This window comes from Acinonyx jubatus, chromosome A2 (genome assembly GCF_027475565.1).
Source record: "Acinonyx jubatus isolate Ajub_Pintada_27869175 chromosome A2, VMU_Ajub_asm_v1.0, whole genome shotgun sequence".
NCBI classification, from domain to species: domain Eukaryota; kingdom Metazoa; phylum Chordata; class Mammalia; order Carnivora; family Felidae; genus Acinonyx; species Acinonyx jubatus.
In genome coordinates, this window is record NC_069383.1 from 41650265 (window position 1) to 41676387 (window position 26123).

Below are 26123 nucleotides of genomic sequence, written 5' to 3' on the forward strand. Positions count from 1 at the left end.
AAGTAAACAATAGGTATGGTATTTGAACATGGGTCTTTCTGTCTTTGCAGTATGTGCTCATAATCATTCCATTGGTCTGTCTCTCCAGGAAGTCCCTGGAACTTCTCTAGGCCCTGCCTCCTGTGGTGGTCCTAGTGACCTCCAGAGCTTGCCTTGGTCACAGAGTCAGGGACCTTGAGAACCAGCAGCTCAGCCTCAAAGAAAGTCACAGGTCCAAAGACATCATGCATCTGTTTGGCCCAACGTGTGCCAGGACATAAGCAGGGGAACACTCTGGAGTGTGATATCTCTGCTGCAGATTCAGAGCTTTGATGAATTAGCATTTGTTAAACTAATGCCTACAAAGAATTCTTCAAAGCATAAAAATTTGTATTTCCTACATCCTGGAAAGAATACAACTCTAAAATTCTGCCTGCTATTTAAAATGCTATTCCTTAAGTAAAAGCAGGAGGAGGAGGAGGAGGAGGGGGAAGAGGAGGAGGAGGAGGAAGAGGAGGAGAGGAGAAGGAGAAATGTCTACCAAGTCTGATAGCTTTCATAACATTTCATAAAGTTTATAATAAGCTTTCCTCAGAGCCTAAACAAGGAGAGTAAAAATTGCAGGATCTCCCAGGCATATCTAGATTGTGGTACTTTGACCCAATCCCCTTATCTCGTCTGAGCATGGCATGTGACTTCGCTGTATCCTGTTTTAGAACAAAGCATTCAGATGATATGTCTTTTCTCTATCTATGATCTGGTTCAGTTTTTTTCCTCCAGAAAAACTGCATTCAGTTCTCATCTTCAAAACAGAAAATCAGTCTCTGGAAAACAAACAAATCATCTGAGGTGGGAAATATAAACACGTTGTGGAATTCTGGAGAAAAGAGATGCATCATATACAGCTGAGTAAATACAAGTGGGTTAATTACAGCACATCTTTTTTTTTCACGTTAGGTTTAAAATCCAGCCATGCTGACAGTCCATTCTTGTCTGCATTGCTTATTCCTTGCACACCAAACAGAAGGCCTTGGCAAAACTTGACCCTGGAAGGAATAGTCCAACTCCTCCAGAGGAAAACAACTACTTGACCAGAATATTCTTTAGCAACAAAATAAGGAGCTCGATCTTACTACACAAAATTGTTTAGAGCAAAATGAAATAACTTGTGAATACAGCAAATTATCATTTCCACAGGCTGTGGACACGGCTGACCAAATTGCTAGAGTTGTGTGTCTGTGGGTCTTTTTTTCTTCAGTTTTAGTTTTGCTTTGTTTGGCAAGAATGAAAGAGGAAGGCCTCCTAACCACCCCATAGGATGATTCCGGTAAGACTCGAGGTTCCTGAGGCTTACGACTGACTTCAGCCAGCAATATAAAAGGGTATGTGGCTGCAGCTGCTGCCATTTGGGTTTTTCCTTTGGCTTCAGTTTTAATTCAGAAAACCTGCTCACCAGGGACTCCCTGCAGCTCTTTCCGGGGGGGGCCCAGGCCTCTGGCTCTCTCTCAGGGCTTCTGCAAAAGGAAGGAGTGGGTCTGTGAGTGTTTGTATGTTTTTCTATTCCCTTCACACTTATGAAAAGTCTGTATGTGAGAGTGCGGGACGTGTGTGTGTGTGTGTGTGTGTGTGTGTGTGTATCAGAGAGGGAAGAATGGAGAAGGGAAGCCAGACTGACAGATTCTGTGGCCTCAGCTTCAGAGTCCCTCAGCGGGCAGCCTCTGCAGCCCGGCTGGTCTCTCGTGGTGCACAGCTCCAAGATGAAGTCCCCCTGGAATATGCTTTTGGTGACTCCTCTGTTCTTACTCCCGCCGCTTCGCACCTCGGCCTCTCCAGCCTCTGATGACTCCCCAAGCACCAGAAACCCCAATGGCCACACCTGTCTAGGTACGTAAGTGTTTTGCATACTTTTTATGTGGGCATAACAATGGGGTCAAATACTTTGCTTGCATAGTAAATCACCTGTTTAGTGACATCAATAGCTCTGAATTCCAAGTAAGGTGACAATAACCTCCCCAACATAGAAAACCTTGAGCCTGACAGTGAGCACATATGTGTGCACAGAAGGACGCTATCCAGTGGCTAGTTTGAATTGTTGTGTAAGTCTTCCACCTCGCTGGTGATTGTAGTTTTTTTTTTCTCTTGGAGGGACAACCCTTAGAAAAGCCTGAAATTCTTACCCCTTTCAGGACAGTAGGCAGCGTTGCACAGTAGAAAGAAGGTAGTCTTTGACATCAGACAGCATGACTTCTGCCATATTCCTGGTCCCTCCACTGAGACTCAGTGGTAGGGGACATAGTTCCCTCCTTTTCGTGGGAAGGTTAAGGAATTTGTGGCCATCCTCATTAGCCATGGGTTTTCATTTGGATGCCCATACAAATAGTCCACGGCCCCGAGAGCTCAGGGAGTCTATTGCTACTTGGGTTTGATGACGGGTTAGCACCCATTTCCACAATTCGCAATTTCTGGCTAACTGCCTGGAGTTGTTGGCCAGTCCACATGGTTAAGAAGAAAGGTGAGTGCAAGATGTGTCCATCATGTGATCAACATTTACTGGGCAATGACTGTCCTGAGCCAGGGGCTGCAGGCTGTCCCAGCTGGGGTCTCACTGTTTGAGTTGGTTCCTTGGAGAAACAGGCTCCGAAATTTGCACACAGGGGTGTTTATTGAGGTGTGCTCTTGGGGAAAACACCATGAGGAGGGAGTAAAGCAGGAGGAATAGGCAGAAGGAAAATATGGGCTATGTAACAGCCACACACACACACGCACGCACGCACGCACGCCAATCCCACTCTGGAGCTAAAATGGCCCTTCAAAGTGGCCTGCAGTGGGTCCAGACACTGGAACTGCCAACAGTGAACAGTCACTGGATATGAACTGACCCCAGGGGGCAGCTCCTTTCAGTGGAGGCAATACCTGCAGAGGCACTTGCTGGGAGCCATTAGCACCGGCGGTCCCAGCAACAGGGGGAGGGAGTGTCTCCTGAAAGGGGACATGAGGATATGAGGGTGCTCGGGTTTGCAAGGCCGAATGTGGGGTTAGCTCATTTGCAGCTGGTGGTAGGAGGAAGAGCGTCAGGTAAAAGGAAGAGAGGCAGGAGAATACAAGGAGATTCTGGTTGGGCTTCCACTACTTTCCGAAAAAAAGCAGGACTATTTGACTTCACGCTCACTGGCACAAAGGCACTTCCCAAACATTCCTATGTGTCCCCTCTCCACATGGTCACTGAATGGCCACCACATGCCAGACCTTGTGCTCTGCGCTAGAGATACAAGGATGAATAACAGTGTTTAACAATTTTTAAGTTTGTTTATGTATTTTGAAAGAGAGAGAGAAAGAGCAAGTGGGGGAGGGGCAGAGAGAAAGGGAGAGAGAGAATCCCAAGCAGGCTCCACACTGTGAGCACAGAGCCCAATGTGGGGCTCCAACTCACAAACAGTGAAATCATGACCTGAGCCCAAACCAAGAATCGGTCGCTTAACTGACTGAGCCACCCAGGTGCCCCAAATGAGAATAATATTTAAAACGCCTCTGTCCTCAGCAAGTTCACTGTTCAGTTTAGGGGGAAATAAAAATGAAACTCTGGACTGTAAAGATTACAGTTCTTTGAAATGAAGCACAAACTGAGAGCTTAGTGCTCACAATAATACTCCACCTGTCAAAGAACTCTGAACTGTAGCACCCATGGTACAGCCAGCAGAAAGCCAAGAAACACAGAGCAAACGCAAACCATTTCGAAGCAGGCAACTGGTGACTGCAAGAACCTCGTCAGTCATAACATCACTGAGCAAGGAAAAATAGGAAGAAGGGTGGGGTGAAGTTTTAGAACTTTAGAAATATTTCTACCCAAGTATTGCCAGTCAAAGAAGGAAGCTTCAGGTATTCCCAAAGATTTCACTTGCATTTACCCTCCTGATGCGAGACGCTGGGCTACAGAAGTCTTGAGAAAACTTGGTTAGGCAGTTGGATTTCTGATCATCCGATTAAGCAGTAAGGGATCATCTTTGTTAGCAGCTAGGGATCTCCTAATTACCATTCCAAAATAAAGTTTTACTTTGACTATAAAAGTATGCACTTGCCTTGATTTATAAAAGCATAATAAAATAAAATACTTATAGTCACCTTCTTAACACATGGAAGTAGTTCTGCTTCCCAGTTTTTCCTGGAGCTCAACTGAATTAATTGTGTTCCATCCATTTTTATGAAGATGCGCATTTAGTGATCATATTTGTTTCTTATTCATGAAAGTTTTTTTGCTACTGGTCTGCAGCCATTCTTGCAGCTTCCTGGCATTTCTCCCTGCTGCCCTGTGTCTTTTCTCTGAGTTGCATCTGGGCTCATTGGAGTGGTGCATAAAGAAAGTAAGGGTTTTTCAGTGACAAGAATTACATTCGTTAAGTTAATAAATATAAGACTGCTAACATTTATTGAGCGTGTATGTGCAATTAACAGTCTTCCAAAAAGTTTATACGAAGTATCTCATTTAATCATTAAAATGACCTTATGGGATATATATTATCATTATTCCCACTTGGCAGGGGAAACAACTGTGAATTAGAGAAATAAACAACTTGGCCAAGTTTATGCAGCCAGTTAAAAGTTGGCCTTAGATTTCACTGTCAGTGTGATTATGGTTTTTTGGGGTTTTTTTCAGTGATTAGGTAGGGGCAATATATTTCTTCCTCACATTTTTTTAAATACTATTTTATTTTATAGCTTTATTGAGATATAATTCATGTACTAGAAAGTTTACCCTTTTAAAGTATAATGTTTATTTGTTATATTCATAAGTTGTATGTATATTGATCATCAATATTTAATCCAAACATTTTTATCATTCTAAAAAGAAACCCAATATTCATTACCAGTCACTCCCCATTTCCTCTCTTCAACCGCTAGAAATCACTAATCTCTCATATCTCTATAATAAACACTTCTACAAATGGAATGATAACAATATATGGCCTTTTTGTATAGGTTTCTTTGACTTAACATAATGTTTTAAGGTTTTTCCATGTTGTAGCATGTACCAACTTCATTTATTCTTAAGCTTTTTTTGTTTGTTTGTTTTGTTTTTGTTTTTTTCTTAGTAATCTCTACACCCAACCCCGGTCTTGAACTCATGACCCTGAGATCCAGAGTTGTATGCTCTTCCAACTGAGCCAGCCAGGCACTCCCATTTCTTCTTAGGAATAAATAATATTTCATTGTATAGATATGCCCCACATTGTTTATCTAGTCATTGTTGGTGGACATATAGGTTGTTTCCAGTTCTTAGCTATAATGAATAATTCCACTATGAACATGCATGTACAAATTTTTGTGTGCACATTTGTTTTCATTTCTCTTGGGTACATACCTAGGAGTGGAATTTCTGGGTCATACAGTAGCTCTATAGTTAACATTTTAAGGAACTGCCAAACTGTTTTCTAGAGACACTACAGTATTTTACATCCCCACTATTAGTGCACGAAGGTATCATTTTCCCACAACCTCGCCAATACCTCGTTATTATCCATCTTTCTTATTATGGTCATCCTCGTAGATTTGGAGTGATACTTTATTGTAGTTTGGATTTGCATTTCCCAAAATAATAATGATGTTGAACATCTTTCCGTGTGCTTATTGAACATTTGCATATTTTCTTTGACAAAATGTCTACTCAAGTCATTTGCCCATTTTTTAATTGAGTTGTGTCTTCTTATTGTTGAATGATAAAAGTTTTTATATAATCTAGATAGATATCCCTTATCAGATACAAGATTTGTAAATACTTTCTCCCATTCCATGGGGTTTTTTTTCCCCACTTTCTTGATAGTATCCTTGAAAGAGCAAAGTTTTAAATCTTGATGAAGTCCAATTTATCTATTTTTGCTTTTGTCTTGGGCTTTCTTGTATCATAGCTAAATCCCATATTTAAAAAAAATTTATTGAAACTATTGTCTCTTTCTTGTCATGTGCCCATCCCCTTACCTTGTTTGTCAGACACTGGGTCTCTAACTACCATTTTAGTGACCCAGAGTATAACTGCTGGGGTTGTAAGTAACAGGAATCAACTTGAGCTAGGCTGAGAAAAAACAAAAAAAAAGAGGAAGCTTTCCTATGAGGATCCCAGGAATGAATTTTAGAACCAAAAGGCAGAAAAATACAATTAGGCCTAAAAACTGAGCCAGGAGCCAAAAAAGGATGGCTGTCAGTGTCCTAAGGAGTACTTTTCTGGCCTCTCAGTACCTCCATCTCTGACCCTATATAGACTAGCTGGTTTCACTGCTCTAGGCCCTTTGGCCAATTATGGGCTCCCACAGTCCAGAGTTTGCCTGCAGTTGTCCAGTCCACACCAAGATGGACTCTCCTTCTGGTTGTTAATCCAGCTTCCTGGCAGAAAGAAACTGGGCTCAGTCTTTAGGCCACTGAATAAGGGCAAGTGGGAGTGAGGAGAGCTCGCTGTACACATGTGGCTGTCAGAGCCGCGGGTGAGAAGACAGCTCTCCAAGAAGTGAGGATTGCTGGGACTGGAGAGATACTCTAAAGGAAGCCATCACAGAAGTTACTGAGTGATTGCACCAACATCTCTGTCATAAGCAAGCACCTTCAGCTTCAGTCCCACGAGAAGACTTTGCAGGAAGGACGAACCAATACACCTGGAGGGCACCTTCTTAAATATATTCCAAAATCAGAACTAAGCTGTGCAAAGCCCCAGTGGCCCCCTTCCAAATTTACCACAATTTGTTTGCATGGAACCATACATCCCATTTGATCACGAAGCAAATGCTGATTCAACTGTGCTTGAGCAAGCAGTGCCTCTTTCTGCCACTTTCCAAATGTTATGGAATCAATAATAAGCCATGTTCATTTTTACAAAACATCATTTTCTTTCCATGGGTGATTTAGGGGCAAAGTAATATTTATGTTTCTAAGTCATTGACATTTTAAATTAATTCATTGAATTTTTTGTTTGTTTTTTAAAGCACTTCTAAAAGGTTAAAAAAACACCTACCTCCCCCCACCCTTCATCTATGTTTGGTTAAATATATAAAATACCTTCAGAGTCAGTTAAAACCCCATCTCCCCATCCCCCACATCTCACATAGAGTGACTTTATAGCTTGCATGATAAAGAGAAAGGGGTGCCAGTGTGAATGGTAAGATGACAGTGCTACTGACAAAAATGGGAAAGATTTAGGTAGAGCCAGCAGAGAAGTTTGAAAATTTATGATCACAATTTTATATACAGAAATTTCATTTTCTCTATTTCTCTGTAACTGAACACTTGTTCGTAAGCTGCTGTTGCTGCTGATAGCACAAAACACTTCATCTTACCGCTTTGTGTTTAAATTTGGTCTCCTCTGGGTACCTCAGGGCTCTCTTCTTTCCTTGCTAGGGCTGGTCTCAATTCTGAAGGCGGGCTTATGTACCATTCTGACATTTACAGCTCTTGGCCTCTGAGGGCAGGCCTCTGTCCCCATGGGGTGTCATGGCTGGTGTAGATCATGGGCTCCTCTCAGCAAGGGAATATCCACTGTTGCTCTCAGAGCATCTGCTCATCTCCATCCCCTCACCATCCCCCAGGTCACCTGCTGGGGCCTTCAGATTGTGCTGGTCTAGCCTGTCACCTACTGGTTCCCAGCTATAGCTGTAGCCCCCTGCACTTTGCCCCCCACTTTTCACACCTTCTCCCCTCCTTAATTCCCATACTTTTATTTCTACATTATCATAGAATTTAACCCCAACCTTGGCACAAATGTTAGGTTTCTGATCATCCACACTTTCACTATACCCACATTGGCCTGTTATTTTCCTGGACTGTTCTGGGGGGTCACATCTCTGAAAAGAAAGGCCATAAAGACACTATAGAGAGAGATCTACCACTTTGGGGAAAGGTCACAAAGTGAGCAAAACCTAAAGAACTCAAGTTAACAGTATGCTTTTCTTCAGGCAGAATGTGAATAAATTTTAGTGGGGAGGGAGGGTGTGAAACTAGAACATAGATTAATTGTACTATGGGAAGGAGGAAAAAAAAAAAGAATGTTGCAAAGCATCAAGCTGAGTAAAATCCCCATAAAGCTATGATGTATCCATCTCTCTATTTATACAGCTATTTTATATAGCTCTGACATATGTGAGTGAACTGCACACGCCAATCAAAAGACAAGATGATCAGACTAAATAAATAGGCAAGATCCAACTATATTCTGTCTGCTGGAGACGCTTTAGATTCAATAACACAAAAAGGTTGAATGGAAGATACTTGGAATTAATATATTAGTATCAGACAAAATTGACTTTAAGATATGAAATCATCCTAAGACAAAGAGGTATTTTTAATAATGATAAAGAGCTCAATATATCAAGAAGAAGTAATAATTGTAAATGTACATATACTTAATAATAGAGTCAAAAAAAACCCCGAGATAAAAATTTAATTAAAAAATTAGAAAAAAATACAATTCAACAATACAGTTGAAAATGTCAATGCTCCTTTCTCTGTAATTGGTAGAACAAAGGACAAAAAGTATGTAAGGATATGGAAGATTGAACAACTCTGACTTGACCCAACTAACATCTAGAGAACACCCCATTCAGCTACAGCAAACTATACATTATTTTTTAACTATACATGGCCCATTATCCAGTATAGACCATATACTAGGCAAAAAAACAGGTATCAATCCATTTTTAAAAATGGGAAATCATACAGATATTTTTCAAATTAAATTAGAAATCAACAATAGGAACAAATCTGGAAAAAAATCAAATGTGTATAAGACAACACGCTTCTTTAAAAAAATAATAATAAAACAGGAAATCACAGGAAAATTAAAAAAATAGTTTGGCTTAAATGGAAAACCACAATATATCAAATTTTATGGAGTGTAGCTAAAGTAGTGTTTAGAGAAAAAATTATTTATTTTTCTTTTTTAGACAGAGTGTGCACAAGGTGGGGCAGAGGAGTAGAGAGACAGAATCTTAAGCAGGCACCATGCCCAGCACAGAGCCTGACTTGGAGTCAGTCTCACGAGTCTGAAATCATGACCTGAGCCAAAATCAAGAGTCAGATGCTTAACTGACTAAGCCACCCAGCCACCTCCCAAATTCATAATTCTATACCCTTATTCTACAGAAAAATTCAACATCAGCAAAAATCCTTAACAAAATATTAACAAACTGAATCCAGCAACATATAAAATGATTTATACACCATGACCAAGTGGGGTTTATCCTAAGAATACATGGTCGTTTCAACATCTAAAAATCAATTAACGGGATATCCCATTAATTAATAGAATAGAGGCTATAACTACATTATCATCCCTATAGAAATAGAAAAATTATTTGGCAAATCTATCACCCATCCACATCAAAAACTCTCAACAAATTATGAAATAAAAAGGAACTTTCTTAACCTGATAAAGGGCATCTATGAGAACCCTATTGCTAGCTTCATACTCATTGATGAAAGACTTAAATACTTTCCTCCTAAGATCAGGAACACAGGAAGGGTGTCTACTTTCACCACTGCTGGTCAACATTTTTTGGAAAATTCTCTTCGGTTTAATAAAGAAATAAAAATAGTAGAAGCATGCAAGTTGGAAAGAAATAAGTAAAACTATCTTTAGAAGTAAAACTGTCTTTATTTTCAGACAACAGAATCCTGAATATAGAAAATCCTGAGATATTAACAATAAAATGACTGTAATGAATAGGAAAGCTTAACAAGGTTGCAGGATTCAAGATTAATATAAAAGTCAGTTACATTTGTTTATATTACCAACACATTTCCAAGAATTGAAATTGAAGAAAACAATTCCATCTACAATATAATAAAAAAAATACCTAGGAATAAATTTAGAAAAAGAAATGTGATTACATTGAAAACTACAAACCATTGCTGAGAGAAATTAAGAATGCTTTATTGGAATGGACAGATGTCTCATGCTAATGGATTGGAAAACTCAATAGTATTAAGATAGCATTACTCCCCAAATTGTATCTATAAACACAATTTCAATCAAAATCCTAACATCCTTTTTTGGTAAAAATTGGCAAGCTGGTCCTAAAATTCATATGAAAACACCAAGAAACTATAATCGTCAAACATTTTGAAAAACACTGTGAGAGAACTGACACTATCTGATTTCCTATTTCAGATCACTTGCAATTAGTAATTCAACATAGATTCTGGGTCTCAGGTAAGAGCAAAAACTATGAAACTTCTATAAGAAAATCTTTGTGACTTTGGATTCAAAGATTCTTAATATGACATCAAAAGAACCATACAAAAATAAAAAAAAATTCTAAATCGCACGTTATTAAATTTAAACATTTTTGCTCTCCCAGAAACATCATTGGAAACTGAAAAGAATATTGTGAGAAAATATGCACAAACTGTGTAGATTTCAATATAGCAATGACTATTTTAATTGATGTTATTGACAATGTTCACTTTCAAAATCCCATAGTTTAATATGTTCAGTGTGACACTTAGAAGCATTTGTATTTCAAAGTTCAACTGATCTGGATTAAAATCACCAGTCAGCCAGTTAGTAGCAGAATCGCTGCTTATCTGAAAGGCCTTGGGTATGTTGCCTAACTTCTCTGCGCCTCCTAGTTTTCATCTGTAAAATGGGAAGTACCAATCTCATGAGGGTGTTGTGAAGATTAAATGAGATATAGCTTGTAAAAACACGCAGCTGAGAGCTGAAACAATGAAAGTATCGTAGAAAATGGCATTTCACATTTTCCTAGAACTTGGTAAGGTAGAAGGCAACTATTAAAAAGTTTATTCAATGAGAAATTATCTGATAAAATACTATGTATTGGTTTTTTCTAATTATAAAAGAATGTGTGGCTTTCATAGAGATTTTAGGAAACAGCAAAGAATATTTTTGAAGAATAAAATCAACTGTAATCCCCAAACCTAGATGATCACTATTGATATTTTGCTATATTTCCTTTCAAAAAGGTCTGGGTATGTGTTTATGGAGTTTGGGACCTCGTCTTATTGTTTTGTTTGATTTCTAAATCTGGATGGCTAAGTAGACAATCTAAAATCAACACTTTTTTTTTTCAAGAAAACATTTGTAAAAACTTTGGTGGGCGCCTGGGTGGCTCAGTATGTTAACCATCCCACTCTTGATCTTGACTCAGGTCATGATCTTGTGGGTTCGTGGGATTGAGCCCCACTGCAGGCTCTGTGCTGACAGTTTGGAGCTTGCTTGGGATTCTCTCTTTCCCTCTCTCTCTCTCTCTCTCTCTCTCTCTCTGCCCCTCCCCTGCTTACACTCACTCTCTCTCTCAAAATAAATAAATAAACTTTGTTTAAAAACAAAAGAACTTTGGTAGTAATAAGTCTTTGCTAGCAAGTGGAAATTTTTCAATTTTTTTCATCTTTTATATCTATCTTATCTACCTACCTACCTATGTATCTATCTAATCTATCTACCTATCAATCCATCCATCCATCATCAGTCTATCCTTTTCTATTCATCCATCCACCCACCCACTCAGCCATTCATCCATTTGTTTTTCTATCCATCCATCCTCTATCTCTAAGTACGTATCTTAAAATTCAAAAATAGAAGTGAAAGGAAACATGAAGTCATATATTTTTGGAAAGATAATCTGATTACTTGAATGATAAGGTCTGACTTTGCCATTTAGGTTTATACAGAGGACGTTTCTCATAACCTGATGAACTAAATCTGTAGCTCCAAATTTGACAAAAATATACATGAAGTATGCATTTAGATAAAAGGTTTTACTTAAAATATTATATACACAAAAGTGTATTGAAAAAATAGTATTTCAACTTCCCAGTTCTTTCTGAGTGTATTAAGTTCTAACAAGGTCTCTCGAGGTGAATTATAATAGATATAATGAAAAGAAGAGTCTTAGTAAAACATATATATACACATATACACACGTACATATATATATACGTATACACACACACACACACACACATATATATATATATCCCAGAAATTGAGAAAATAGAAGATTTCATTGATTCGGTAACAAATGTTTTTGCAAGTCAGGTGGTTTCTAGTTCTTTGCTTTCAACACGATTGAAGGGGCACTTAATGGAGTTTTCAGGTGATAGATCATTTGAAATAATTGCCAATGATAGATCACTTTAAGACTTTTGACATTTAACTTAGAAGGAGTTAAAGAATAAAGTGACATTTCTCTACCCAAAGTCCTTCTATTTCATTTACTTAAGTGAACATGTTTTCTCAGCACTTGCCTCTTTAAAAATGAAAAATAGGAACAGACATGATGCTGAACTTTGCCTGTTTACGTGAATAAGTAATATTCTTCATCAGACATAAGTACTAATTGAAAAGGGCAATCATCTCTTTAAGAAGTGCAATTCCAATAAAATTTTACTTTTATTATTTAGGAATTGTTAAATTGACAATACATATTGCTGAGAAAAGTTAATTTTACTAATAATGAAAACTATCCAGAAGAATTTTTTAAAACTTAGAGTTATATTCACAGGAAATTAAAATTTCCATTTAAATTTTATTCATATTTTTAGTGCTAAGAAGTATAACAGTGCCATCAATAAAATACATTCAACCATAAAAATATATTACATTGGGATACAATTCTATACTGGAAGAAAAATTCAAGGAGGTAGACTTTTTATTGAAATATGATTTCAAGGAGAGGGATTATCAACATAAATTTCTCATTGTGAAAAAAGTGCTTGAGCTTATATTTTTTAAGTGGATGAGAGTAGGTATGAATCACTACAGTATTTAGATTCCTTTGGATACATAGAGATTAATGTATGATTTCTACTATTAATGTTTATAGTCTGCCTAGAATTATACACTCTTTGCATCTTTTTAAATTGATATCCATTAATATTACATTAACATCCATTAAAATGTGGGAAGGGTACATAGTTTCTCAAATTTCCTTTAGGGGGTACAAGGTAAAATGTTTGAAACCATTGGTTTACACTGTAGACTCTACAGAATTTGGACCCCATGCTCTATGGTCTGCCCTTCAAGGCTCTTCACAATGGGATCCATTTCTACCTCTCTCACTTTGTCTTTCCCACGGACCCTGAGCTCTAGCCTTGGCCAACCCTTCTCTTTCTCACAACCAAGTCTTTAAAAAAGCGATTCCTCTCTTTTTGAAGGCCTTTCTTGCCTTTTTCTGTCAAATAAGGTCCTTCCATTCTTTTAACACTCAACTCCTTCAGGAAACTATCACTGGCTACCAAGGCAGAGTTAGTTTCTTTTTTAATCAATAATTTATTTTTTATTTGCATCCAAGTTAGTTAGCATATGATGCAACAATGATTTCAGTACATTCCTTAATACCTCTTCCCCATTTAGCCCATCCCCCCTCCAGCAACCCTCTGTTCTCTATATTTAAGAGTCTCTTATGTTTTATCCCCCTCCCCGTTTTTATATTATTTTTGCTTCCCTTCCCTTATGTTCATCTGTTTTGTTTCTTAAAGTCCTCATATAAGTGAAGTTATATGATATTTGTCTTTAGCCGACTAATTTCGCTTAGCATAATACTTTCTAGTTCCATCCACGTAGTTGCAAATGGCAAGATTTCATTCTTTTTGATTACTGAGTAATACTTCATTGTGTGTATATATACATATAATATATCATTTTTGGAGACGTGTCTACTCATGTCTTTTGTCCATTTCTTCACTGGATTTTTTGTTTTTTGGGTGTCGAGTTTGATAAGTTCTCTATAGATTTTGGATACTAACCCTTTATCTGATATGTCATTTGCAAATATCCTCTCCCATTCCTTTGATTGACTTTTACTTTGCTGATTGTTTCCTTTGCTGTGCAGAAGCTTTTTATTTTGATGAGGTCCCAATAGTTCATTTTTGCTTTTATTTCCCTTGTCTCTAGAGATGTGTTGAGTAAGAAGTTGCTGCGGCCAAGATGAAAGAGGTTTTTGCCCGCTTTCTCCTCGACGATTCTGATGGCTTCCTACCTTATGTTTAGGTCTTGCATCCATTTTGAGTTTATTTTTGTGCATGGTGTAAGAAAGGGTTCCGGGTTCATTTTCTGCATGTTACTGTCCAGTTTTTCCAGCACCATTTGCTTAAGAGACTGTCTTTATTCCACTGGATATTCTTTCCTGCTTTGTCAAAGATTAGTTGGCCATACGTTTGTGGGTCCATTTCTGGGTTTTCTATTCTGTCCCACTGATCTGAGTGTCTGTTTTTGTGTCAGTACCATACTGTCTTGATGATTAAAGCTTTGTAATACAGTTTGAAGTCTGGGATTGTGATGCCTCCTGCTTTTGTTGTCTTTTTCAAGATTGCTTTGGCTATTCGGGGTCTTTTCTGGTTCCATACAAATTTTAGGATTGTTTGTTCTAGCTCTGTGAAGAATGCTGGTGTTATTTTGATAGAGATTGCATTGAATATGTAGATTGCTTTGGGTAGTATCAGCATTTTAACAATGTTTGTTCTTCCTATCCAGGAGCATGGAATATTTTTCCATTTTTTGTGTCTTCTTCAATTTCTTTCATCAGCTTTCTATAGTTTTCAGTGTATAGATTTTTCACCTCTTTGGTTAGATTTATTCCTAGGTATTTTATGATTTTTGGTGCAATTGTAAATGGGATCCATTCCTTGATTTCTCTTTCTGTTACTTCATTATTGGTGTATAGGAATGCAACCATTTCTGTGCATTGATTTTATATCCTGCAACTATGCTAAATTCATGGATTAGTTCTAGCAGTTTTTTGGTGGAATCTTTTGGGTTTTCTGTATAGAGTATCATATCATCTGTGAAAAGTAAAAGTTTGACTTCCTCCTGGCTGATTTGGATGCCTTTTATTTCTTTGTGTTGTCTGATTGCAGAGGCTAAGCCTTCCAATGCTATGTTGAATAACAGTGGCGAGAGTGGATATCCTTATTTTATTCCTGACCTTAGGGGGAAGCTCTTAGTTTTTCCCCATTGAGGATGATATTAGCATTGGGTCTTTCATATATGGCTTTTATGCTCTTGAGGCATGATCCTTCTATCCCTACTTTCTTGAGGGTTTTTATTAACAAAGGATGCTGTATTTTGCCAAATGGTTTCTCTGCATCTATTAAGAGGATCATATGGTTCTTATCCTTTCTTTTATTGATGTGATAAATCACATTAATTGTTTTGCGGATATTGAACCAGCCCTGCATCCCAGGTATAAATCCCACTTGGTCGTGGTGAATAATTTTTTTAATGTATTCTTGGATTTTTGCATCCATGTTCATCAGGGAAATTGGTCTATAGTCCTCCTTTTGCATGGGGACTTTGGTTTTGGAATCGAGGTAATGCTGGCATCATAGAAAACATTTGAAAGTTTTCCTTCCATTTCTATTTTTTGGAACAGCTTCAAGAGAATAAGTGTTAACTCTTCTTTAATTGTTTGGTAGAATTCCTCTGGAAATCCATCTGGCCCTGGACTCTTGTTTTTTGGGAGATTTTTGATTACTAATTCAATTTCTTTACTGGTTATGGGTCTGTTCAAATTTTCTATTTCTTCCTGTTTCAGTTTTGGTAGTGTATATGTTTCTAGGAATTTGTCCATTTCTTCCAGATTGCCCATTTTATTGGTGTATAATTGCTCATAATATTCTCTAATTATTGCTTGTATTTCTGCTGTGTTGGTTGTGATCTCTCCTCTTTCATTCTTGATTTTATTTACTTGGGTCCTTTCCTTTTTCTTTTTGATCAAACTGGCTAGGGGTTTATCAATTTTGTTAATTCTTTCAAAGAACCAGTTTCTAGTTTAATTGATCTGTTCTACTGTTGTTGTTTTTTTTTGTTTTTTTTTTTTTGTTTTTATTTTGTTTTGTTTTGTTTTTGGTTTTGATAGCATTGATTTCTGCTCTAATCTTTATTATTTCCTGTCTTCTGCTGGTTTGGGGTTTTATTTGCTGTTCTTTTTCCAGCTCTTTAAGGTGTAAGGTTAGGTTGTGTATCTGAGACTTTTCTTCCTTCTTTAGGAAGGCCTTGATTGCTATATACTTCCCTCCTATGACCGCCTTTGCTGTGTCCCAGAGGTTTTGGACTGTGGTGTTATCATTTTCATTGGCTTCTAGGTACTTTTTATTTCCTCTTTAACTTCTTGGATAGCCCATTCATTATTTAGTAGGATGTTCTTTAGTCTCCAGGTATTTGTTACCTTCCCCAATTTTTTCTTGTGGTTGATTTTGAGTTTCATAGCATTGTGGTCTGAAAATACGTATGGTATGATCTCGATCTTTTTATACTTGTTCAGGGCTTATTTATGTCCCAGTATGTGATCTATTCCAGAGAAAGTTCCATGTGCACTGGAGAAGAATGTATATTCTGCTTTAGGATGAAATGTTCTGAATACATCTGTTAAGTCCATCTGGTCCAGTGTGTCATTCAAAACCATTGTTTCCTTGTTGATTTTCTGTTCAGATGATGTGTCCATTGTTGTAAGTGGGGTGTTGAAGTCCCCTACTATTATGGTATTATTATCGATAAGTTTCTTTATGTTTGTGATTAATTTATATATTTGGGTGCCGCCACATTTAGAGCATAAATATTTACAACTGTTAGATCTTCTTGGTGGATAGAGCCCTTAATTATGATATAATACCCTTCTTCATCTCTTGTTACAGTCTTTATTTTAAAGTCTAGATTGTCTGATATAAAAAAAAATCCAGCTAATCTGGCTCTCTTTTGGCGACCATTGACATGATAGATGGTTCTCCATCCCCTTGCTTTCAATATGAAGGTGTCTTTATGTCTAAAGTGGGTCCCTTGTAAACAGCATATAGATGGATCTTGTTTTCCTTTCCATTCTGTTACCCTATGTCTTTTGATTGGAGCATTTAGTTCATTGACATTTAGAGTAGTTCTGAAATGTATGAATTTATAGCCATTATGTTTCTTGTAGAGTTGGGAGTTTCTGGTGGTATTCTCTGGTCCTTTCTAGTCTTGTTGCTTTTGATCTTTTTTTCCCCCATCTTTTCTCCCCTCAGAGAGTCCCCCTTAAAATTTCTTGCAGGGATGGTTTAGTGGTCATGAACTCCTTTAATTTTTGTTTGGGAAACTTTTAATCTCTCCTTCTATTTTGAATGACAGCCTGCTGGATAAAGAATTCTTGGCTGCATATTTTTCCAATTCAGCACCCTGAATATATCCTGCCACTCTTTTCTGGCCTGCCAAGTTTCTGTGGATAGGTCTACTGCAAACTTGATGTGTCTTCCCTCGTAGGTTAAGGACTTTTTTTTCCCTTGCTGCTTTCATGATTCTCTCCTTGCCTGAGTATTTTGTGAATTTGACTATGATATGCCTTGTCGATGGTCGGTTTTTGCTGAATCTAATGGGAGTCCTCTGTGCTTCCTGAATTTTGATGTCTCTGTCTTTCCCCAGGTTAGGAAAGTTTTCCACTATGATTTGCTCACATAACACTTCTATCCCTTTTTCTCTCTCTTCCTGTTATGGGACCCCTGTGATTCTGATGTTGTTCCTTTTTAATGAGTCACTCATTTCTCTAATTCTTAAATCATGATCTTTTGCCTTAGTCTCCCTCTTTTTTTTCTGCTTCATTGTTCTCCATAAGTTTGTCCTCTATATCACTGCTTGCCTCAACCATCCTTGCCGCCATGGCATCCATTTGAAATTGCAGCTCAGTTATAGCATATTTTATTTCATCCTGACTAGCCTTCATCCCTGCAGAAAGGGATTCTAATCTGTTTTCAACCCCAGCTGGTATTCTTATTATCATGATTCTAAATTCTGGTTCAGACATCTTGCTTGTATCTGTGTTGATTAAGTCACTGGCTGTCATTTCTTCCTGTTTTTTCTTTTGGGGTGAATTCCTTCATTTCATCATTTTGAAGGAAGAAAAGGAATTAATAAGGTAAAAAAATTAAAATTAAAAATTAAAAACAACCCAAAAAATATCAAATAAAAGTTGCTGGATCCTAGGTGTGTTTTGGTCTGGTTGTTGGAAGGAGCTTGATAGATTAGAGAAAAAACAAAAAGATAAGAAAAAAAAGTTTGAAGGTTTGAAAAAAAATGAATACAATGAAATAAAGTGAAATGATGTAAGTAAAATATAATTTGAAAAATTTACCAAAAAAGTAAAAAATATAGTAGAAAAAATTAAAACTATTTTTAATAAAAATGGAAAATAAAAATAAATATTTTCTCTTTCTGTATTCAAGAATAAGAAAAGAAAAAAATTTGAATAGATGGACCAGCAAATATACTGTAATACTATTGAAATTACATCAGTTTCCCCTAGAAGTCAAAGTATGAAGCACGTTATAGACTGTAAACTAAGCAGGTGCAGAGACTTGCGGTGTTCCTGAAGAGTGACGTTGGCCCAGTTGGGCGGGGCTTAGTGTAAGGGATCTGCTCTCCACTAGGTGGGGCTGCTTAGCTTACTGGAGTGGATTGTTGTGGCAGGCGTAGTTGTGTATGCGCATGCGTGGGAGGGGTGAAGTATTGGAACTCTGTGCTCTTCCCGACCAGCAATCGCGCACCTGTCCTTTGTCTCCAGCTTCTGTCTACTCCCCACTTTTACACTGTCTGTGACCAAGCTGTCATGTTGCCAGGTGGCACCTCCCTCCTGAGTTTTATCTCTGATGCGGCTGTGTTTCCCAACCCCTCACTTCTGAAGGACTGAAGCTTTGACCCGCTCAGACCTTCTAGGTGAGGGTCTCACGGAGCAATGGCCGAGTGCCGGCCCCACCCAGGGACATTCTCAGGACTGTGCTGCCACTGATGTCCAGAGACTGTGGCCCCAGCCTGCCCCAGACTGCCGGCCTGCCCCAGAAAAAGTTCACGTGATTGTGTAGCAGCAGCATTTCAGGGGTTATGGAAAATCATGACACATATCTGGCACCAGGCTTCACCCTTAATGACCTTGTTCCAGCACCAGCAAATGTGTTTGTTCTCCAGGGTCCACTGAGACCCCCTCGGACCTCGCTCTCTGCTCCGGGGGATTTGCCCTTCCCAACAGAGCACCACCAGGTATCGAGCTGTGGAGTTTCAGATTCTGTACTCCCCCTGTTTATAGAGTCTTAATGGAATTTAAACCCTCTCCTTTCTCCTTTCCCCTTTTTTTGTTCAGTCCCTCGCATACTCTTTCTTTTCTCTCCAGCTGCTTTCCTACTCTACCCCCTGCCCCCACCCCTGTTTCTGTCCTCTCTCTGAACAAAAAACAGCTCCCTGACTTTAGTGGCTTCTCTCTCCCCCAGTTCACCTCCCCACACCTCATACCTGCTGAGTTCTCTGGTTTAGGTTGTGCAGATTGTTGTGTTAATCCTCAAGTCAGTTTTGTACGTGTTCAGGATAGTTTAGTGTTGATCTGGCTGTATTTCAAGGATGAGAGACACACAAAAAACCTTCCATGCTGTTCTGCAATCTTGGCCCCTCCCAGAGTTAGTTTCTTCTTCCTCTATGCTTCCAAAACACTAACAGTTCCCTCTACCATAGCACTCACGGGTTGCCATAACTAGACTGTTTTTCTCATCATCAGGCTTTCCTCCTGGTCTGTGATTTCTTTTATTCATGTTTGTATCCTCAAACTTCTGAGCATATAGTAGGTGCTAATAAACATGTGTTGAATTAAAAACAGGATGGAATGGTTCCTGTCTTTACTCTCATCTCTTTATTATTAGCTTTTTATATATTTCTAAATTAGTCAGGCCAACCATCCTGGGTCTCTCAACACAGTCTGCTTATTTCCTCTCACCAATACTCCTCACCCTTGAATACCCCCAGCCTCTGTTCTCACTAGGAAATTGCCCAATATAGTGCCTCTCTCATTGCCAGTGTTCTTGGGAAATTTGGCAGTTTGGAACTCACTGCACATTTTCTCATAAAGACAATGTTCTAGGTGATGATGGGGTTAAGCCACAGACCCTAATCTGCCCAAATGTAGTGAAAATACTACCTACAGGCAATAAAAGCAAATTCAGCTATAGAAAAGTAAAAACACTGTTGGTACAGCAATATGTTTTTCAAAGATAAGTTTCTGAGTTTTTATTTTAAAAAGAATCACAGAGAATATGTCTTGGCCGAATGGTCTCAGCACCTGGAGTAGAAACTGACAGTAGATATTTGTTAAATGCCTACTCTGCTAGATAGCATATGCATTTGTGTGTTGTATCACTTAATTCCCACAATGCTTTTGCCAGGAATGGCAGATAACCTGTGGTGAATTACAAACTACTCCACACTTATACAGCAATCATTTATTAGCTCATAATTCTATGGGCTGGCAATTTTGGGCTGGACACAGTTGGGTGATCCTCCCACTGGAGATCCCCTGGGCTCACTCCTGCTGCTGCACTCACTTGGTAGATGGCAGAATGACAGCGGCTGGATGATTTAGAATGGCCTCATTCACAAATGTTGGCAGGCTGTTGGTTGGGGCACCTTGATTTTCCTTTATGTGGCCTCTCCAGCAGGTTCAAGCTCACAGCTATAACGTTCTAAGAGGGCAAAAATGGAAGCTACAAGGCCTCTTGAGGCCTGAGTTCAGATCTGACATGCTGTCATTTCCTCCATGGTCTACTGATAAAACAAGTTACAAGGCCAGATTCAGAGGACTGGAATAGATGGCCATGTTTAGTGTAACACACAAGTGAGCATTATTATTCCATTTGGTAGGTGACAAAATCTGGGTCCAGAGAGGTTAATCATCCTGCCAGATACCTCAGCTCATAAGTCAGAGAAGCAGGCCCAGGTCTGTCTGACCCCCAAATTCTTCTACTCTCTACTATAACATAATTTCTCCCTTCATTACTCCCTTCCACTCTCTTTTCTTCTTACCAACCTCTCCCTATCCATGTCCGGACTCATGAGACGAGGAAAAGAAAGGGGTGAAGGTGTAATATTCATATCTGGGTTGTGTACTAGTTAGTAACTACTATCGTAGGGAAACAAAACTGGTAGGAAGGTAATTTTAAGTGACTATTTTCATACCTTATTTCCTTTTCTTTTCACCAACATGAGAAAGGCCTAGGAGAGTGTAAACATGTAAAGCCATATCTTCTGCTCCCACACAAGCAGGGAAATCTGAGGAAAACAGAGTTTAGCTGCTTGAGGAGCGCTATTGTGGTGGGAGGGGGGACATACAAAGTCACCCAGGTGCATAGGGACTCAGGAACCCAAACCCAGGTGTGGTATGGTCCCAAAACCTGTGCTCGACCCTTCCCTGGAGCCCAAACCACAAATAAATGAATCATTTTTGATTCTCACTTGTCCTCATACTTCTTTCCTTCACATGCCAATTCATTAATAAATTGTATTGGGTTAACCTCCACAATAGATCCCACATCTGTCTATTTTTCTCTGTCCCCCCTGCCACTCGTTACTCTCCAATCCACCACTTGGATTGGTACCAAAATAGCCTTCTACTTCATCTCTCTGCTCCCACCTTTGCCCCCCTAAGTACCTTCCTCCCTGTGACAGCCAACATGATAATTTAAGACATAGATCAAATAGCAGCAGCTCTTTCCACAAAACCCAGCCATGGTTCCCCATTGCTCTCTGGAAAAATCCCTGGCTCTTTTGCAGTCTACAAAGCCCATGAAACTGACATCTTCCTTTCCCTGCACTTCATCTTTCACCATTGGGTTCTGGTGCCAGGTTTTCCTAGCTTTAGGCCATGAGGTGGCATCAGCTCCCCCCACTTCTTACCAAGCTTGTCCCCAGCTCCTTATGATCCTTTCCATTATATTAGCCATTTTTTTGTGTGCGTTCTCCAGATAAGCCCTCTTTATTGGCTCTAGCTAAGAAGGTTTATACCACCCCATCTTCATTACCCTCTGCTATTTCACCCTGTTCCTTTTCTTCATGGCTCCTAAAATTATTTATAATTATGTGTTTGTTTGTTTACCATCACTTTTCTCCATTACAGCATGATCTCTAAGAGGGCAGGAACCATATCAGTTTTTTTTCAGCACCTACTCACAGCCCAGCACAGTGCCTCCATCTAGAAGGAACTCAGTACATACTGTGTTCCAGTCCCAGCTCTCCTGTTAACTAGCCACATCCTTGGCAAGATAGCTAACCTCTCTGAGCCTCTGTCTGCTGGTCTGTAAAATGAGAGCAATGATTCCTACATCTATGAGTTGTTGTGAAGTTTGAATGAGATGATAATGTATGCAAAACACTTTGAAAACTGCAGGGCACACTCTAGCCATGTGATGAATTATTTATGTGTCCACTTAGGGTCAAAAAGGAAGGATAGTCATGCTGACCCTGTCTCTGACAACTGCCTAGTGCTTTCTGGGCTTTTCGATGAAGTGTGGGCTTCACACAAATGGGAAATCTTGTAGCCATCTCTCTGCAGTTGGCTGCATTTCCAGCCAGCATGGATATGATTATAATTAGAGTTGCAAAAGTCCTGTTTCATTTCAAAAGGATTCTGGGTATAGTCTGCAACCTACCAGAGGAATGTGTCCAGAAGCAGATCCCTGTGGCAGATGTTTTTATTGGGTCCCTTTCACTTCTTTTCCTACAATATCAGGAGTGTCTGTTTCTATTACACTCATTATTTTCAGAAGCCACGTGAGAAGAGATTTTCCATATGTGAGGTTTCGAATGGTGACCATTGAGCAAAGTGCACCGCTCTCACTCTCTGTAAATGAACAGTAGCTTGGACAAACTCACTTTAGCAGAGCCAGGCCTTTTATCAGCAGCCAGATAATGGTCTGTAATGCGAAGAATTACTCTGCCCATGCGTCTAAGGGAAAACATTCTTTAGCCTGTCAAGACAGTGGAACCTCTTATTAGAAACTATAGCCAAGTCAATTTTTCCACTCTTGCCAACTAAAGGATTCAGAACACACTGCACTGCAGACCCTAAATTAACAATCCAGCTGGAAGGGGAGTTGAGGCCCCTGGATATGGGTGAGGATGTCCAAGGGAGCATGATTCAAATCAAAGCTGAGTCCAACCTGGGCGTTTACATATTTCAAACCCCATTACCCAGTTTTCTTCAGAGCCCTTTTGATCATAACTCTTCACTGGACAGAGCAGAGGTGATGTCAAGGTCCACTCCATCAGAGAGAGCTGACTTTTTTTTTTTTGGCTCCTTTTATCTAATGATTTCCAATTTTAGCAAGGAGTGCTAAGGAGCCACCAAAGTCATAAGAGTCCTTGATGGGATTCCTCTGAGTAAAAGAAAAACCCATATCTATAAGTACAAAGAAGCAGGTTGAGGTTTCGAGTGGCACAATTCTCTTTGCATTGATCCTTGCAAGCCTTGGATTAAAACAAATGCATACCCTCGTTTCAAGTCCATGCTGGGTGAAGCAGCTCATTGATGAGATGCCACACAAAGTGATTGTTATGCAAGATTTCAACCCCATGTCCACCGCCTTCTGTGATCCCCAGCTGCAAGTCGTGACTATTTGCTATCAGATCCGCTGTCTGACTCAAGAGTTGGCACTGGTTGTTTCACACCAGAATGAGAAGTGCAGTCATGCCCTGCAACAAGATGGAATGAGAGTAAGTGACGTTGTTGGGGAGATGACTGAGTCTGAACACAACTTCAGGTGCACTCATTAACCTTTTCCTACGGAGACCCCCAGTAACTGACAACTGAAATGTCACTCTGCCGGTTCTCCAGTCAGCTTGCTTCAAGTCAGCACACATCTCTGTCCCCTGACTCCAAACCACACCCTGCATCAGGCATTCAAAGTTAGAGACAGTAAGACCCTTCTCCCACCTTCAAGGAACTTCTGGTCCAAATCTAAACTCGTAAAAATGAAGTTCCAGTGGAGAGGTAACTTGTTCAAGTTACACTGTTTGTAACTCATCCATCCAGTATTTGAACCCAAGTTTATTTTTTAATTCAAAGCCTCTCCCTTTTCAACTATACCACACTGCATCCTCTTACCACACTGCAATCTCATTATTTATCATTGTCTTTCAATTGCAGTTATTAAAATTTATTTAGCTCCCGTTACTTAAGAGGTGATTGGCAGAGGCATAAATTAGGGGGTAAAAGTATTATAAATGTTGAAAATATTCGCATATGTTAAACATATTTTATATATTTAAAGTAAAAGTGAAATTGTTTTATCTCTGGGTGAGTTAAATGATGTTTATTTTATTTACAATATTCGGTATTTTTTGTTTTCTAAAATGAGATTGCATTGCATTATATTGTGAAATGTTATTTTTAAAATAAAACAAAATACACATGAAAATGCTTTTTAGATCATAATGTGCTAATAAGTATCAGCTACTAAATTCATTGCGTGTAATAGAACCCTCAATGCATGGATTACTTAAAAGCACATCTAATCAACCTTGATAGTTGGTGTTGATAAATGCGCAGGTGCTCTCAGAGCAGTGAGATTGTGGTTTTCAAGATCACGCTCAGATTAGGGGAGCCTAGCTTTGTCTGGCTTTATCTGAGGATACAGAGCAATCGAGGCCAAAAGCCTCATCAGCTGTTGCAGTGTCTAGAAAGGGGAAAGTCTCTCGTTCATTGACAGTCCTGCATTTTACAGAAGATTTTATTTCTTTCTGTCTAGAAATGCTCAATTGTACTATCACATCTGTTACCAGCCACCTTCCCTCAAGGAGTCCTGGTAGAAATCTGGCTTTAATGACACTGCATGTGAATTTGGGTTCCCAGCACCTTGAGCAGATGGTTAATGGCGAGTTTACTACTGGGCCAGGCACCCTGGAACTTCTTCATTTGGGATATAAGCCTTCTTTTTCCTCCTTGGAAACCAACCACTGCTAATAAATGCCACTCTTGTCTCTCTGAGGCCTAACAATTTCCTCTCACAGACTTACTGATCTTTGACCAACCAACCCTTTGTGTGTAGAAGAAAGAGTCCCCTCTCTTTGGAAAAAGGAAGTTTGGGCTTTCCCAGGCATTCAGGAGATCAAGGCTGGTGATAGAAACTTCTAAAGGGTGTCAGCCTGGCATTTCTGGGCCTTCACATATATATACCAAGGTTGGTGAAGTAATATATTTCTAATTTAATCTGAGGTTCCTTTTAGACACTTAGTATATTGGCATATGCTTTCAAGCAGAGTGCTTTCTAGCTGGGAGGTGAAATGATACTTTACACTCGTGTTATGATTTCAAAGGCATGTTCAATTGCACTGTTATCTCACTGAATCATTACAGCCTCTTATAGGAAACTTATTACCTACTTTGCAGTGAGGAGACCAAGTCTTAGAAAGCCTGGATGGTGAGTCCAAGATTCAAGAGCAGGACTCAATTCCAGGTCTTCTGACTCTAAAGGCTGAGCAATTTCCACCACTTTTCTAAAATTAAAAACCTGACCCTAAGTCACAGCTGAGTATGTATGGGGTGGGGATGATCCTAATCCCAATGAAACCAGCTGCTGCAGAAAGGAAGAAAAGGTGGGAGGAAAGAAACCAGTGTCTATTGAGCTTCTGCTCTGTGCTGACTTGTTTATTTCCACACTGTCTCCTTTATGCCATGTCTGTCTTCTATGCGATTGAAAAGCAGTGAATATAAACAAAGATTCAGTTACCTCCACAAAGTCCTATAGCTTACAAGTGGCAAAACTGAACTGACAACCAGTCTTTCTGACCCTCAAACATACAATCTTCTTAGCACACTTTACATTTCACTACAACTCATGGTGCCTTTATGCACACAGCAGATGTTAAAAGGCTTGGCAAACAAAAGTTCTGTGTTTTGGAAAGGTTGGTGTTCCCAAGGACACACGCGCATCCCTTCCTTTCCCCTGGCCCTCCAGCACAGTTTTCTACATGACACTGCTGACATGTTCTTCTGTCTCCTTGCAGCCTGTGTGGCGGTGGTATCCGTGATTGAACAGCTTGCTCAAGTTCACAACTCCACGGTGGAGACCTCAATGGAGAGACTGTGCAGCTACCTTCCTGGTAAATACAGAAAGGGTCATGTGGCTGTGGGTCTGATTTGTTTTCTGACTTTTGAGTCATCATGAGTGAGTTTATACCCTACACACACTTATGGAGGAGAATATGACTGAGTTATTTGTGTGAGTTGATATTCTTATGGGGCTCATAGAAATTAAAACAAATACACACACACACACACACACACACACCACTCAAGGCATTTTTCCCCTGACATTCATTTTCCACCATGGCAGAATGAGATTGTTGAGGACATTTAGGAAATAAAATGTAG

General features: G+C 39.2%; 1 protein-coding gene across 3 annotated transcripts in view; it reads left to right on the top strand.

Annotated features, from left to right (window-relative positions):
• Positions 1-794: 794 nt before the first annotated feature.
• The window catches only part of AOAH (acyloxyacyl hydrolase), a 166881-nt gene continuing 141552 nt past the window's right edge, over positions 795-26123 (top strand). Inside the window, exons 1-3 of one of the 3 annotated variants that reach the window (XM_015065023.3) lie at positions 795-1361; positions 1672-1863; positions 25757-25852. In XM_015065023.3, coding sequence (XP_014920509.1) covers positions 1737-1863; positions 25757-25852 — 223 coding nt within the window. In that variant the 5' untranslated portion in view covers positions 795-1361; positions 1672-1736. The other 2 variants (XM_015065022.3, XM_053218225.1) reach the window with 2 other exon arrangements.